Source organism: Salvia hispanica, chromosome 3 (assembly GCF_023119035.1).
Source record: "Salvia hispanica cultivar TCC Black 2014 chromosome 3, UniMelb_Shisp_WGS_1.0, whole genome shotgun sequence".
Classification (NCBI taxonomy): Eukaryota; Viridiplantae; Streptophyta; class Magnoliopsida; order Lamiales; family Lamiaceae; genus Salvia; species Salvia hispanica.
The window spans coordinates 25,791,293-25,807,155 of NC_062967.1; the positions used below are offsets into that span (position 1 = coordinate 25,791,293).

At 39.8% G+C, this 15,863-nt stretch overlaps 1 protein-coding gene and 1 pseudogene across 4 annotated transcripts; one reads left to right on the top strand and one right to left on the bottom strand.

The window, feature by feature from the left end:
- Nucleotides 1-2,025: 2,025 nt before the first annotated feature.
- LOC125210811 (formin-like protein 20) lies at nt 2,026-11,617 on the top strand. 4 transcript variants are annotated; one of them, XM_048110406.1, is made up of 17 exons: nt 2,026-2,622; nt 3,415-4,121; nt 4,202-4,423; nt 4,507-5,176; nt 5,342-6,329; nt 6,534-6,660; nt 7,381-7,452; nt 8,323-8,421; nt 8,531-8,572; nt 9,166-9,297; nt 9,377-9,458; nt 9,842-9,936; nt 10,224-10,295; nt 10,376-10,492; nt 10,679-10,747; nt 10,823-10,889; nt 10,969-11,617. In XM_048110406.1, exons 1-17 carry the CDS (start codon nt 2,550-2,552, stop codon nt 11,118-11,120), a joined length of 3,786 nt encoding a protein of 1,261 aa, XP_047966363.1. In that variant the 5' UTR covers nt 2,026-2,549; the 3' UTR covers nt 11,121-11,617. The 4 variants fall into 4 exon arrangements, 3 of the variants coding, with proteins under 3 accessions (XP_047966363.1, XP_047966362.1, XP_047966364.1); XM_048110405.1 differs by having other exon boundaries at nt 4,507-6,329; XM_048110407.1 differs by lacking the exons at nt 10,679-10,747; nt 10,823-10,889; nt 10,969-11,617 and having other exon boundaries at nt 4,507-6,329; nt 9,842-9,931.
- A 1,111-nt stretch (nt 11,618-12,728) lies between these two features.
- On the bottom strand, nt 12,729-13,319 carry LOC125209692 (annotated as a pseudogene).
- Nucleotides 13,320-15,863: the final 2,544 nt, after the last annotated feature.

Consider the following 15,863-nt stretch of genomic DNA (forward strand, 5'->3'; position numbering starts at 1 on the left):
AGCCGGTCCAAGCCACGGAACGGCCACCCCTAATGTACGACGTGGGGTACCTCTCGATGAAGCCGACCGCCTTTAGGAATTTGCCAACATGCGCCAAGTGGATGCTCATATTCAACTCCAAAAGGATATAATTGAAGAGTTGTGGGCACGGAGGATTGCACAACGATAGTTTTTTTTCTTTATTATGCATGTAATTTTTTTTATCTATGTAACTTTTTTAATTAATGAATTTTCCCGTATATGTGTCGTAAATTTAATTCCGTAATTTAATCGTAATTTTAATTCAGTAAATGTAGTATATTTTGAATTATTTTTATTGCGGCTGGCCTATGGCTGGCCTAAATCTGATGTGGCAGGTGGATTTTTTAATGTTGCTGACGTGGCAGGGGAGAGAATGGCTGACCTATGGCTGGCCTAAGTACCATTGCGGATGCTCTTAATGCTTATTAGACATCATTTGTTTAAGAAAAATCTGACTCTGGAACTCCAGTTAATAGTTTTCCAGTTGATTACTCTACTGATAATAGGGTAAGTGCATTGTTAGCTGATAAGAATTAATTTTCATATTGTGGCGAAACCTTGCTATCTCAATCGAAGAAAATTGACGAACTCTTGGAGAAACACGAGTGTTGTATCCGCCAGGCAGTTTGAAGATCATGGTTCCAGAGAGGTAGGCTACAAATTTCGAGTCAATTTTATTGTAGCAAAAAAAAAGGCGATTCTGTCGCCTTAGCGGCCCCCAAAACGAGTAATTTTTATTCATACAATAAATGGTAGCTTTGGATAATAGACAAACACTCCACAGTTAAAGAGAATACATTTCATTTGGAAAAGATGAAAAATGGAGTAAAACAAAGGAACACTAGTTTTTGATGATATGTCAATATTCTCAAGCTCTATCCAAATGATAATGCAAAACAAATGCACAACGTCAAACCACAACTGACACCATCATTAAAATGCTCTGACCCACCATAGGTTTCGAAAAAACAGGGTTATCTTTTTATAAATATAAAATTTTCTTAGTTTAGAATAAGTGTAAATTTCCACCATAAATATCGTAAATTAAGCAATTTATCAAATGCGACGGTTACATTTTTTTTTTCTCACGTGACCGTTTTGAAATTGATTCCCGTTATATATGTTACAAAATCACAATATAATTATTGTTAGTTAAAGTTCTTGGTATGTAATGTTTACCCTTTAATTAGTGATATGGTCCCAAACAAGTATGTTCATTTATTTTTAAAAATCCACTAATACAGTACTTTTGTTTCGATTATGATTGATCAACTAAGACTGCAACATTTATGATCAATTGAAAATGTCATGCTTTTAGACAACAAATACTCCATAGATTCGAATTTCTTATATTGGTTAGATTTGTTTAGGGGATCGGAGGCTATCATTATATAATTACATGTTTTTGTCTAAAACAAGAATTTGAAAAGGACTACTTGGTAAAGTAGGCAACAAATATTATGCTGAAAAAGGAGTAAAATCTTCAAATGAATTATATTCTTATGTAATGTGCAATGATGTGGAAACCGATAGTAAACATATGGAAGTGTTATGACTATATTAACTCACTTCTTTAATCTAACATTTATATTATGGGTAGCGTGTTTATAATCGGACACAACATTACATATTTAACCAAAAATGAGATACACGAGATAATAACAAAGTTTCTATATTTAATAATTTAATTTTTATTTTTTAAAAATATAAGACTGATCAGAATTTGATTATTATCGTGATTTATTTGGTAATTTATCATGTTTAAAAACTATACGTTGAAGTCAAACTAAATAAAAATTGAGTCTTGGAGAAAGAAGTCAAGTAGGAAAAAACTTTGCTGCAAAACAAACGTTTTACAAGAAAAGGTTTTTAATGGAATTTTAAATATTGAAAATGGTCAGAATCAATATATGGATTCGAGGTAGATGAGTATATTTGTGTCTTGATCGTTGTCACCATATATCCACGCACGTGAGTTCAACATCCCGCCAAAGCAGCAATCACTCCAAAATCAAAAGAATCAGAGTTGGAGAAGAAAACAACATTTTCAAGAAATCGACAAACGCAAAGTCGTGTATCTTTTACCGTTTATCCGGGTTGGATAACCTTTCTCATTTGGTCCCACTACGTTTCCCCCTCTCTCTCTACACCCCCATGTGATCAAGTCCCCCTTTTTGCAATCACCAAACGGTCCTAGTGTTTTTCATGCTACCAACAATTGTGTATCGTTGATTCATTATCACTTATGCTCGCACTCGATTGAACGCCAGCTGTTTGCGAATTCACCCCTTTGAGTTTGACTGATTTTGTGCTCAAATTTCTTCCGTTTCTTGAACCTTTTTCTCGGCCATTTCCGTTTCTAGTTCAGTGATTGAACTGTTTGGATTGGTGGGAGGTGGAAATCCGGAGCTGAATTGCGGTGGTTGGTGGTGTTTTGATCAGGGTTTTGTTCAGCCTGATTGAGTTGCATTGTGGCGGTGATTGGTCTGGTGTGAATTGGGGTTTTGAATCCGAAACGGCGCCGTTAGATGGCGCTATTCAGAAGGTTGTTCTACCGGAAGCCGCCTGACCGGCTTCTTGAGATTTCAGAGAGGGTCTATGGTATGGCATTTTCAGCTATTGCTTCATTTTCTGATTTTGATGTGTTGTAGTTCTTCAGCATAGTGAGAATTCTTTAATTTCGAAGAATGTTCAAGTGGATTAGGCTTTAAGGTTTTGACTTATTGTTGGGAGTTTTCTTTCTTTGGTCAATCAATTCAATGTGTGTCAACCTCTTGCTCTAGCTCAACTGTTCATGGCTTTCTCTTGGTATGTAGCTTGGTTGGTTTGATGAAGCTTTTTTCGTGGATGTTGTATATTAGATCGAATGTGGAAATGTGATATAGGAGTACTTGTTATATTGTGGAATTCGAAAATAGCTGTTGGAATCGTTGAGCTTGGAGCCTTGGATATAGTATTAGTCAATCTTAGGTATTAGGTGAAGCTCAATGTACATGTTCAAGGAAACCTATGACTCCATATGGTGCAAAAAGGTCGTATGTATGATTGTTTTGAATAGCTAGAGGATATTTTGTCGACTAGCGGTTTGAGTTTTCCTGAGTGTTTAGGTATCATTAAACTGCGAGCCATATGTAGTATCCTATTGCACTGAACAGCAAGACAGCTTTAGAGTTTTATCTTGGATTTGTCGCATGAATTCTGTTATTGTGATTCGTCCCTAGAGTTTTTTACTGTAGACTTTGTAGTTTGGCAAGTTATTTAAGCATTGGAGACTGGAAACTATGGATGATTGGAAAAATGATGTTGATTTTGGTGATTATAGTTTTATATATGCTTGTCACACTTGTGTATTGTGCCGTATGCTGATGCCATTTGATATTTTTTTTACCGCAGTGTTTGATAGTTGCTTCTCCACCAATGTACTTGACGAAGATGAGTACAGAACGTACATGAATGGAATTGTTGCTCAGTTACAGGACCACTATCCCGATGCTGCTTTTATGGTTTTCAATTTCAAAGAAGGCGAAAAAAGGGGCCAATTATCCGATGTGTTATCTCAGTATGACATGACAGTAATGGATTACCCTCGGCAGTATGAAGGGTGTCCGTTGTTACCACTGGAGATGATTAACCATTTCCTGCGTTCGAGTGAGAGCTGGCTGTCGCTTGAGGGCCAACAGAATGTGCTTCTAATGCACTGCGAAAGGGGAGGATGGCCTGTCCTCGCCTTTATGCTTGCAGGCCTTCTTCTGTACAGGAAACAGTACACGGGCGAGCAGAAGACACTTGAAATGGTGTACAAACAAGCACCGAGGGAACTTCTTCATCTCTTGTCTCCTTTAAATCCACATCCGTCTCAGCTCAGATATCTTCAGTACATCTCTACAAGGAATAATGGGTCCAACTGGCCACCGGCAGATACACCTCTGGCTCTGGATTGTATTATTCTTAGATTCCTTCCTTTATATGACGGTGGAAGAGGATGCCGACCCGTATTCCGTGTATATGGTCAGGATCCTACTTCAAAAACATCTACTAGAAGTTCGAAGCTTTTGTTCTCAACCTCGAAAGTCAAAAAGAAAATCCGCCTCTATCAACAGGTAATGCCTCAATCCTTAAATTCACATCAAATAGATGGAAAGATTGCGGATTTTAGTGTCCTTATATCTTGTGGATGCAGGAAGAGTGTGAGCTAGTAAAAATTAATATCCGCTGTCGTGTTAAAGGAGACATTGTTCTTGAGTGCATCCACTTGGAGGATGACTTGGTGAGAGAAGAGATGATTTTTAGAGTGATGTTCCATACAGCATTTGTCCGATCAAACATTTTGACGCTAAACCGCGATGAAGCTGATGTTCTTTGGGATGCCAAGGACCAGTTCTCTAGGGAATTCAGAGCAGAGGTAAGATTTAACGTTGTTCGTGCTTTGTTTGTTGATTTTTGAAGCTTTAGGATTAGGAGTTGAACTCCCCATCCTTTGTGCAGGTACTCTTTTCGGATGCAGATTCTGTTCATTCCGTTGTAAACACAGAAGAAGCTGAAAGTGACGATGGAAATGAAACAGAAAATGCCGGAGCTGAGGAATTCTTCGAGGCAGAAGAGATATTCAGCAGTGCAGTAGATGCTCATGATGGCAAGGTGGAGTCGGAGTCAGAATCTGATGACTACGCAGTTATCACAAGTTCTGAGGTCAACCAGAGTACTCAGGAGGTAGCTGTGAAGGGCGATTTGGGTCATCATGCATTTGAAGATTGTGTGTCTGATGAGGGAATTCAGAGGCGTGAACGCAATGATAGCATGCAGCGTAATGGGAATGCTAAAGTAGAGTCTGGACTTCAGACTGATAAAGAAGATACTAGTGCTGAAACAAAATCTATTAATGGTGGAACGGGTGATGAGTGTGAAGATGAAGAAGAAGAAGACGAGCAAAGGGAAGAAGCTCCTCGGGTACTGAAGTATCTCAAAGAGCAGGCCCATGAACAGAAGCCTATGTCTGATAGTAATAAGCCAAAGTTTGATAGAAAGCCGCCAATTTCACGATCTGCTTCTGATGCAGTCACTACCAATAACAAATCTAAGCTGCCGGAGTCGCAGAGCACTCCAGCTAGGGTGGCAAAACCAAATGCTGTATCGAAGTGGATACCTACTAATAAAGGTTCTTACACTAGCTCAATGCATGTTTATTATCCTCCATCAAGAAATAACAGTGCTCCGGCATCACTAACTCTTGGCAAAGATTCTACGCCGGGAGGGAAATCAAAGCCTCCCTTTGTCACTTCATCTTCACCATCTGCTACAACTGACAGAGGTACTGCATCAGGCCGTTCCAAGCATGCATCTAGCCCATCATCATTAGACGCATCACTGGCTTCTGCCCCGTCTCTACCTTTACTCTCAGAGGTGGGAGGTGAAGCTGAACATAGTATAGAATCTCCACCACCTTCAGATATACCCCAGCAATCGCCAACTCCACCACCACCGCCGCCAACTCCACTCCTTATTTCTTCATACCCTGAAAGATCTTCTAGCATAAGAAAGCCCTCCCCACCTCCACCACCTCCTCCTCCGCCACCACCTCCAATGAATGGGCTTCCTTCTATTCAATCACATAGAGATTTGCCTCTTCCCTCAGTCCCACCTCCTCCGCCGCCACCTCCTCTTTCACGTGGTGTACCCCCACCTCCACCACCTCCAACTTTTGGAAATTATGTTCCTCCTCAGAACCATAGGACTCTACCACCTCGTCCTCCTTTGTGCAGTGCTCCACCTGCACCACCGCTTCCTCCTCCTGGTGCATCTGGTGTACCAGCACCTCCACCACCGCCTGGACAGGAAATGCCTGCTCCACCGCCTCCACCATCACCTCTGGGACAGCCTGCTCCACCACCTCTAGGACGGCCTGCGCCACCACCACCGCCACCTCCCCCTCATGGAGCTCCGAAACCTCCACCTCCTCCTACCCGTGGTGCCCCAATCCCACCTCCCCCACCTTCAACTCGTGGCCCTCCACCACCTCCACCCATAGGAGGAGTACCACATCCACCAGCACCTCCTGCAGGTCGTGTGCTTGGTCCACCAGCACCTCCAGGACCTTCAGGAGGTGCACCACCCCCACCTCCCCCATTTGGTGCAAAAGGACCTGCAACAGATAGTAAAGGGTTGCTTGTTGGTAGAGGGCGTGGGCTTCCACGTCCAATGGCAACAGCAGCTCGAAGATCTACCTTAAAGCCACTTCATTGGAGCAAGGTAACCAGGGTATTACAAGGAAGCTTGTGGGAAGAACTACAGAGATTCGGGGATCCTCAAGTGTATTTCTCTCTCTCTACTGGTTTAGTTGTTTAAATTAAATTAATCTATGTAATCTATTTTGCATCACTAGGCTTCTTTTTCCCTTGGAAAAGAAAGTAAGTCACTTTTATATCTCTACGTGAAATGATTATTTGTCCAATTTATTCCAATTCCTTTCTCTTTTGTCACATTTTTATAACTGATATGCTTCTCTCTTACTCTAGTTCACCAGAATTTGACGTTTCAGAACTCGAGGCCCTTTTCTCTGCCACAGTACCGAAGTCAAGTGCAGGAGGAAACGCTGGGAGCCGCAGATATTCCACTGGATCTAAGACTGAAAAAGTCCATCTGGTAATGTCAAACTAATCAATTTTTTTTTTTCAATTTTAGGGGTATAAATGATTTAATGACCAATGCCTTCTCCAAATTGTGTCTAATTGCTTGTAATGAGTCTCAAATAGCTACAGATCATTAAATTTGTTCATAGTGTCATGTAGGTGCACATAGTGATCAATATACTCCCTCGTCCCATAAAAATAGGCACATTTGGGACGGGACAGAAATTAATGCATAATTGATAAAGTAAGAGAGAGGAGGAGAAGAGTAGTTAAAATAGTGTTAGTGGATAGTGGACCCACATTATTATTAGTGTTTGATGGTGGACTAGTGATATAAGTTGTAAATAAATTGATGTATATGAGTAATGAGTTGGGGAGAACTTTCCATAAATGGGAATGGGCTATTTTTATGGGACGGACGGAAAAGGAAAGTGTCCCTATTTTTATGGGAGGGAGGGAGTAATCTTTAGGGTCCCATCTGTGCCAGTCTGCCAGATTAATGCGAAGCATTGATCTCTCACAGGTGCCTGGTTGCTACATTGCTAACAAGTATATGCTGCAGTTAGATATGATGCATTGCGGCTTATTCATGAAAAAGATGATGAGTAAAAATGCTGAACAACATGACATTGGGGCTTTACTAGTGCAGGATTGGAAACATATATTGGACTAGATTTACTTAGTCAATCTTTTCTTCAACTCGTTTCTCAATCATACTGATTCTGTTTTGTAGATTGATTTGAGGAGAGCCAACAACACTGAAATTATGCTCACAAAAGTGAAAATGCCCCTTCCGGACATGATGGTAAGCTGTGTTTTTGTATTTCAACTTGTTTCTACAAGTATATCTCTTTAATATGTGTAGCTTGAGATAATAATTTTAGTTAATTTTCAGAACCAATATTTGATGCCTTCTGTGTTCATTTTTATTTATTGCCTTTCATAGTTTTGTACTTTTGAGTTTGCATGATTTAGATTGACATGCATGTGTGTTAATACAAGAAAGATGCCTTCTGTAAATTCCTGAGAATGAGAAAATGACATTTAAGCAGCACTGAAGAACTATGAATGAAAATAATGTTTGTTAGGAGCAAACTATTTTCCAGAGACACTTGTTTCATCCGGGGGATTTCGTGACATTTCAAATGGGCTGTCTTGTATTTCTAATAAGTTGTTTAATAGATACAATAGAAGATAACAAATGCATAAAAAATAGCATAAAGCTATTTTAGAAGTACGAAGTGCATGTTAAGAAGATTGACATCATATTTTCTCTACAGATTAAGGATTCTAATAAATTCTTCGAATATCTCATAATGAATATTTGAAATTCAAACAGTACCCTTTCCTAACTTGTTAAGCATTGCAGTTATATATAAGTTAATTAATAATTGATGCGTTATTCCTCTTTGACATTGACGAATGGGAAAGTATAAATGGATTTCCTAATTATCACTTTTTATTTAACAGTTACAATATGATTCTTAGGATTTCAATTTTATGGATATTAAGGCCAAACTAGTTAGGAATTCAGTTACTTGATTGCAAATTGTTAGGATAAGCTTCCTTCTTGCTCATGTAGGGTTCTGTAGAAATATGTATTCCTAGCATCTATATCCAGTCTACTATTTCTTTTGGGAAGTATTATACCATTATTGATGGATGACCTTGATAGGCTGCAGCACTTGCAATGGATGATTCAATTTTGGATGCTGATCAAGTCGAAAATCTCATTAAATTTTGTCCAACTAAAGAAGAGATGGACCTTCTTAAGGTGAAGTTTTATAGTGCATATATTCTGCATTGTTGCAATTCTGCACTTTGCACTAATGAATAAAGCATACATGATTTCTTTAAACTGATAATGAATTGTAACTGTTTAGGGCTACACAGGAAACAGGGAGACTCTGGGGAAGTGCGAACTGGTTTGTTAACTCTAGCCTGATTGCTTTATTTAATCTATTATGTTAGTACTGTATTATGATGTTTTTTTACTTGTAAGATTAGTCTAGTCAATCTTTTTTGCTGATAATATATTGTTAGTAGATCTTAAGCTGGTTTAATGATACCCGTGCTAGTACAATTTGAAATTTGTCCACCTATTTTTCTGAAAGATCATGTAATTTCTCATTCTTGCATGTTTCAAGTCATTATTCGTGGACTAGATGATTTTCAGAGAAAAACTCTAAGGTTCCTCATAGGTTCTTCCGTTCTTGATCAGTTGCTGAATTTTGGTATAACATTTGAGGATGAGTACAGTGTATTGTTGTGACAAAATTCTCGCATAGAATCATATTCATTTCCTGTTTCCTTTTTGCCTCCCTTTTGCACATAGCCTTAATTTTTTCTAGCATAGCAATATAGCATGAATACTAACAGGGTTTGGCTCATTTACGTATGCACATTTATTTTTTCACCCTTTTTGCCTCAATTTCTGATTCCCCTTTCTCCCATGCAATCCTATTTGTATTGGTGCTCTATGATCACTAACGGATCTCGTGTTTCTTATTTCTCTCAGTTTTTCCTGGAGCTGATGAAGGTTCCGCGAGTTGAATCTAAGTTACGGGTTTTCTTATTCAAGATCCAATTCATCTCTCAGGCTTCTGATTTCACGAGAAGCTTGAAAACTGTGAATTCAGCATGTGATGAGGTACACTAACTTTCTTTTGAAAAATATCCAACGTGTATTTATCAGAACCATCTCACTGACATAACTTCACTCGTGCTAGGTTCGGGGGTCCTTCAAACTGAAAGAAATTATGAAAATGATTTTACATCTTGGAAATACATTAAACCAAGGAACTGCTAGAGGTATGGACCTTTTTATAAAACATGATAAAGATATTAAACTGCAGGATTTTTCTCAGGACCTCTCTTTGGTCCAAATTTCAAGGTTTTCATTGAAATGCGTGCAAAAGGTCGAAAGTAATGCACTTTTGAAAGTCTTTTGGACTACTTCTGCTACCCCTTTAATTTGCAGGACTGAAAACCCTTCATAGTTGTGAGGCTAAAAATCCATGTTACCCTTGTTCTTTAAATTTTTTGAAATATTGCATAATTTTGCTTTTTGTTGTCGATATCATAAATCTACTTTTATCCCTATGAGTCCTAGTCTTACTGTTCATATATTATGTGAAAAACTTATTTTCAGTTCTAAAAGCATATTCAACTTAATATTTACTTTCTGTTTTTAGGTTCTGCTCTTGGGTTCAAATTAGACAGTCTCTTGAAACTCACAGATACGCGTGCATCCAACAACAAGATGACGCTCATGCATTATCTTTGTAAGGTATTGTCTCTGTACCATGTTTATTTATTTTGAATATTTCTATATGCTGCTCCTTCAATTTCTCTCATGCATCAAAAAGTTATCAATGGGTCAATGTGCTTTATCCTAATTGAGTCTATTATAATGCCCAAATGATGACTCTGCAGCTAGTTAGAAATGTCACATTTCCTCTTTGCTGTTACAGCATGTGTTAAAGCTTTCTCTTGACGTGTCTGTTTATTTCCGGAGGCTGTGCACACCCAGTAAAATCTGGAATCAGGTTATTGAGTAACCCCTTTTTTTCTCAGGTGCTTGCTGCAAAGACACCAGCACTTTTAGACTTTCATGAAGATCTTGTTAGCTTAGAGGCTGGCTCTAAGGTTCATATTTATCCTCTTTCTGTTGGATAGATTTCAAAATCCCTTGAGTTCTTGAAATAATAATGAGTTTCCTCGTGCAGATACAATTGAAATCTTTGGCAGAAGAGATGCAAGCCATTCTCAAAGGCATAGAGAAGGTGAAGCAGGAATTGGCTGCTTCGGAAAACGATGGTCCCGTATCTGAAACTTTTCGCAAGGTATTCTGGTATTCAATATATTTTCAGTTTCTATTGATTACATGCATTCTTACCCTTGTGCTGTATAATTCGTAATTTTGAACTTCTCGTCATTGAGACCGTGGTTGCATCTTGTCTGTTCCTTACCAAGGGATTCCGAAATTCTGTGTTTTTTTCTTAACAAGAGAAGCTTATTCTGTTGGACAGACATTGAAGGAATTCGTCACTGTTGCTGAGACCGACGTTGCATCCGTGACGCATCTCTATTCTCATGCGGTAAATTTCTCTTAAACAAATGTCTGAGATAATTTTCTGCTTGCTGTTGGTGATGTCATTGATCGTTGTTTGCAGGGGAGAAATGCAGATGCACTAGCTCTATATTTTGGTGAGGACCCTGCACGATGCCCTTTCGAACAAGGTAACATTAAGATACGCTCTCTTCCTTGGTGATATTTCACATTGCACGTTGCTGATCACATGCCTTATCATTTATGCAGTCATTGCAACCCTCTTGAACTTTGTCAGAATGTTCCGCAAAGCTCATGAAGAAAACTGCAAACAAGCCGAACTAGAAAAGAAGAAAGCTCGGAAAGAAGCTGAAGTGGAGAACACCCAAGGATTAACTCGGTCAAAGAGAGCGAGAAACTGAGTTGAATGCTTTTTAATGGGTCCATATAGTTTACGCTGGAGGATGCATCCAACGATCCCTCAGCTTTGCTGGAAATGCGGGGCAGAGAGTGCTGTCGAGCCATCAGGAAATATGAGAAAGCCTGGTGGCCATTGGGTGCTGATCTCATCGGAGATTTCTTCATCAGAGGTACGTGTTGAGTCTTGAAACTCCGTTGGATGCTGGCAGGTTGGACTACTGAGAAATATGCTCATCGCCAGATGAAACCTGTACATAAATGCTAACCCTCTACTTAGAATCAACACTAATTCTTTGGTGTAGTTCTAGAATTCGATTTGGTTCCTCGTGTGGAACCTTTGATGAAATGCGCCCTTGAATAGTTACCCAGTCGAGAGGATATATAGACGAATATAGTCTAAGATACGTAGATAGAAGCATAGGTTTTTTTTTTTTGTCTTGACCATTTCGGTTTCTGGAGATTGGATAGATTCATTCATTAGTGAACATTTTTCCAGCTCTGATGGTTTTTTTTCCTTACTTCTGTTTCATAGCTCTTGACACGCAGTTACGAGCTAAATTTGTGTTTCGATCTCGTATTTTATATTACTGAGTACATCTTTTGTATAGGATGTTGGTGATGAATCTGATTCTACATGTATTTGTTTGCTGAAAATATAAATCCACTTGCATTGTAAGCATAGGAAGATGTAAAAGCCTTTTGACTGCATGAACTTCTCACTGGGCCAATAATAATATTGCAGTTCAACTATTTATAACTATGCTTCCTTTATTGGGTAAATTATCGTATAAATCATGAATTTTGGTCTAATTATGCTCAGTTTTGCAACTTTAAAAATCAGCTATAATATTTTGATTTTTCAAATATCAAGATTTTCTATTTATAATATATAGCATGTTGATAATTTGCCTCGTGTGTGTTTTAAATTGATTATATAGTTGAATTATTTGTTAAGCTTGTTGAGAAAAATTATAAAATCCAATTGTCTCGTTCTTGAAAAAAAAATTGGATACCACATTAAATGCAATTTCACCTAAATTAGATCTCGTGGAAAAAATGAGAAAAAAATATATTCAAGTTTTTATGGCCGAAATTTAAAGTAGCTAGACCAAATTATACCAAAATCATGATTTTTTTCGTCAATTTGACCTATATTCCATTGTATGATCTCTTGAAACCTATCTTTCTATGAAAACCACATACATTATAATTTCTTCTACCACCCAATATCTATATCCCTGTTAAAATTTGCATACTCTTATTTTTTTTTCATTCATCATTTATTCTAACTTACTCCCTCCGTCCCAGATAATTCGACTCAGTATTCCATTTCGGGCCGTCCCACATAATTTCATTAACTCATTCCTACTCATATTTTATTATAAAACTAATACTTTAAAAGTAGGACCCACATCCCATCAACTTTTTCAGCTCACATTCCATTAGATTTCTTAAAACCCGTGCCGGGACAAAGTGTCCCAAATTATCTGGGACGGAAGGAGTATTACAGACTAAAAAAGACTGAAGAAATTCAAACCACCAAATCTAATGCCTTCACGGCTTCACCTGATTACAAAAACAGAGCTCATGCTGCTCTTCTCTGCAATTTTTCAAGAAAACGTAATTACGTAACAAACAATGGTGTCGACAATCACAACCATCGCGTAGATATAGGCGATCACCGACGCCTCCAAAACCACAGCCGGAGTCACCGCAACTCCACGGCCTTAAGCATTAATCACGCGGTACTGAAATAGCGCTTCCACTGCGGCAAGAGCCACATTCATAGCCGCCGCCAGTGACAACGCGGCGGAGCTCCAGCCGCGGATAAGCACGCACGCTTCCACAGTCCAGCTAAACCCTCCGCCGCAGCGGCGATGATCAGCGCGAGGCGGCAGACGGTGTAGACTGTAGACGCTGGCGAGGGTGATTGAATAGGCTATAACGCCTGCGGCCGAGAAAAGCAGCCGGAATCTTGGAGAGGAGAGGCTTAGCATGGCGGCGAGGAGGGAGAAGGAGGCGGCGGTGGCGGAGAGGATGAGGAGCGAGTTGCATATGTGAGTGGAGGCGAGGGAGTGGAGGATTCTGATGACTGCGGCCTTGGCGAGGAGGAGGGAGGAGAGGGAGAAGGGAAGGGAGAGAGTGGAGGAGAGGATGGTTTGGGTGTTGCATGTTGAGCTAGAAGAGATGAATGGGTGCATGCAACAATTTGACGTTGGAGAATAAGTTGAGATCTGGATAAGAATAAAGCAGGTGTAGCATCTGACGTGGGGTGTGAAAATGGTGTGAGGGGACGGTGCTTAAACGGCAGTGACGGAAAAGAGAATGAGTTGTCATCTATTTAGGGAAAGAGGACCACTCCATTTTATTCATGCAATGTTTGTGATTGTTCACTGAGCTAGGATTGCGATCCGAGGCTTCTTATCTTTCATTTTGTGCCTAGTGTAACAGAGAGTTCTTGTTGTTCTTCGTTATTTCATTATCAATAGAAAATCGATTCCCTTGGGTGTCATTTGGTGTGTTTCTGGTCTCTGTTTTGTGATAAACAGGGAGTTGTTGCGTTTCAGTTGGAGTTGGTAGCGGAGGCGTAACAAGTGGTATCCAGAGCCATTGTTCCTCGGAAATGAAGGCAGCTGAGGTAGATCGAAGGGTGATGGAGTCAGAGCAACGCACCATAGCAATTTTGGGTGAGTTGACGCAGAAGCAGGCGCGGACGGAGGAGAAGCTTGAGGAGATAATGGCTGCTCTTACGGTACTCACGCGTCAGAATCAGGATCTCAAACTGAAGGAGAAAGTGGGGATTGGTGACCCGGAAGGAAGGCCAGAACCAGAAGGTGTGCTGATCGGTGACCCGAGAGGAGGAAGACCGGAGCCGGATGGTGCAAAAGGGGATTGGGGGCGCTCTACTCGCTACGAGTTCCCAAAATTCGGCGGCAATGGATTCGAAGGATGGGCGATGAGGTCGAAGTTTTTTTTTTCGAGATAGCATAGATACAAGAGAAGGAGAAGGTGTGTTTGGCAGCTCTACACGATAGGACTCGCGAAGGAGCTGTGGTCGTGTTGTATCACGCCCACGTCAACATCTCCCGTATCATCAGCTCGATGGCATCATTTTGATGTGCGGCGTATTTGTCTTAAAGATGGTAATCGAGAGAGATATAGAAAGATTGGATAGGCATATTGCTGTAGAAAGTGAAGAGATTTTATTTCTTGATGTTTTTGATATGCTCATCTCCCTAGTATTTATAGGAGATTTGAGTCTCGTTAAATACACCAATAAAAGAGTATTGGAAACACACTACAACTAGGAACTCTACACAAAATAAATATGGGCGGCCATTTATTCTTCTTTCTTTTTCCAACACCATTTATTCTTCTTTCTTTTTTCAACACTCCCCCTCAAGTTTAGCAACGGTATCGCCGATACTCAACTTGCCCAGAAATTCTTTGAAGACTTTAGGACACAACGCCTTGGTCAATATGTCTGCGAGTTGTTCCTCGGATCGAACAAATGGAAATTCGATGATGTCGCCTTCGAGTTTTTTTTTATGAAGTGACGATCGACTTCGACATGTTTTGTTCTGTCATGCTGAATAGGATTCTCTTAAATGCCGATTGCTGCTTTATTGTCACAAGAAAGTTGACTTCTCCGTGTCGATGGAAAGCCAATTTCTGTTAACAATCTTCTAAGCCAAAGTATCTCTATAAGACCACTTCTAATCCCTCGAAATTCGGCTTCTGCACTTGATAGGACTACGACTTTCTGTTTCTTGCTCCTCCAAGTGACTAAGTTACCACCAACAAAGGTAAAAAAAACCTCCAGTTGATTTTCTATCGACTGAATTGCTTGCCCAATCGGCATCGGTGTATCCATCGATTTGCAGATCTTCTTTCTTTTATAAGAATACCCCATAACCAAGTGTTCCTTTTAAATACCTCACAATTCTCATGACAACATTCATATGATCTTCCTGAGGCTGATGCATGAATTGACTCACAATGCCAACTGCATATGAGATATCGGGCCGGGTATGAGCAAGATAGATAAGTTTTCCTACTAACCGTTGATACCTTTCACGATCTGTAGGTTTAGCTCCATCCACAATTTTCAACCCATGGTTAGGTATCATTGGGGTTTCCGCAGGCTTGCAGTTCAGTAGGTCCGTTTCGACTAGCATGTCAAGTACATACTTTTTCTGTCTTAGGAATATCCCGTGTTTAGATCTCAACACTTCAATTCCTAGAAAGTACTTCAATGCTCCCAAGTCCTTCATTTCGAACTCCTTAAACAAATTTTCCTTCAGATTTTGGATCTCTTCGGTATCATCTCCTGTTATGATCATGTCGTCAACATATATGATTAGACATGTCATTTTTCCGTTCCTCTTCTTTAGGAATAGTGTGTGATCTGAATGGCTCTCTTCGAAGCCATGTTTGAACATTGCCTGGCAAAATCTTTCAAACCATACTCTGGGGGACTGCTTTAACCCATAAAGGGTTTTTCTTAGTCTGCACACCTGCCCTTTTCCAAATTCTTCATAAAACCCTGGGGGAACTTCCATGTAGACTTCCTTATTTTTCTCAAGTTCTCCATGAATGAATGCATTTGTAACATCGAACTGGTATAACAGCCAATCTTTACATGCAGCTACAGATAGAAGAGTTCTTACTGTATTAAGCTTGGCCTAGTCTACTCCATATACCTGAGTATATCCCTTAGCAACCAATCTTGCCTTGTATCTCTC

Excerpts from the sequence above, each read along its gene's own strand:
- LOC125210811 (XM_048110405.1), top strand. The coding sequence starts at position 2,550 with ATGGCGCTATTCAGAAGGTTGTTCTACCGGAAGCCGCCTGACCGGCTT. Across the intron at positions 7,453-8,322 it reads TGCCCCTTCCGGACATGATG|GCTGCAGCACTTGCAATGGA; the intron begins GTAAGCTGTGTT and ends TGACCTTGATAG. Across the intron at positions 8,422-8,530 it reads AAGAGATGGACCTTCTTAAG|GGCTACACAGGAAACAGGGA; the intron begins GTGAAGTTTTAT and ends GTAACTGTTTAG.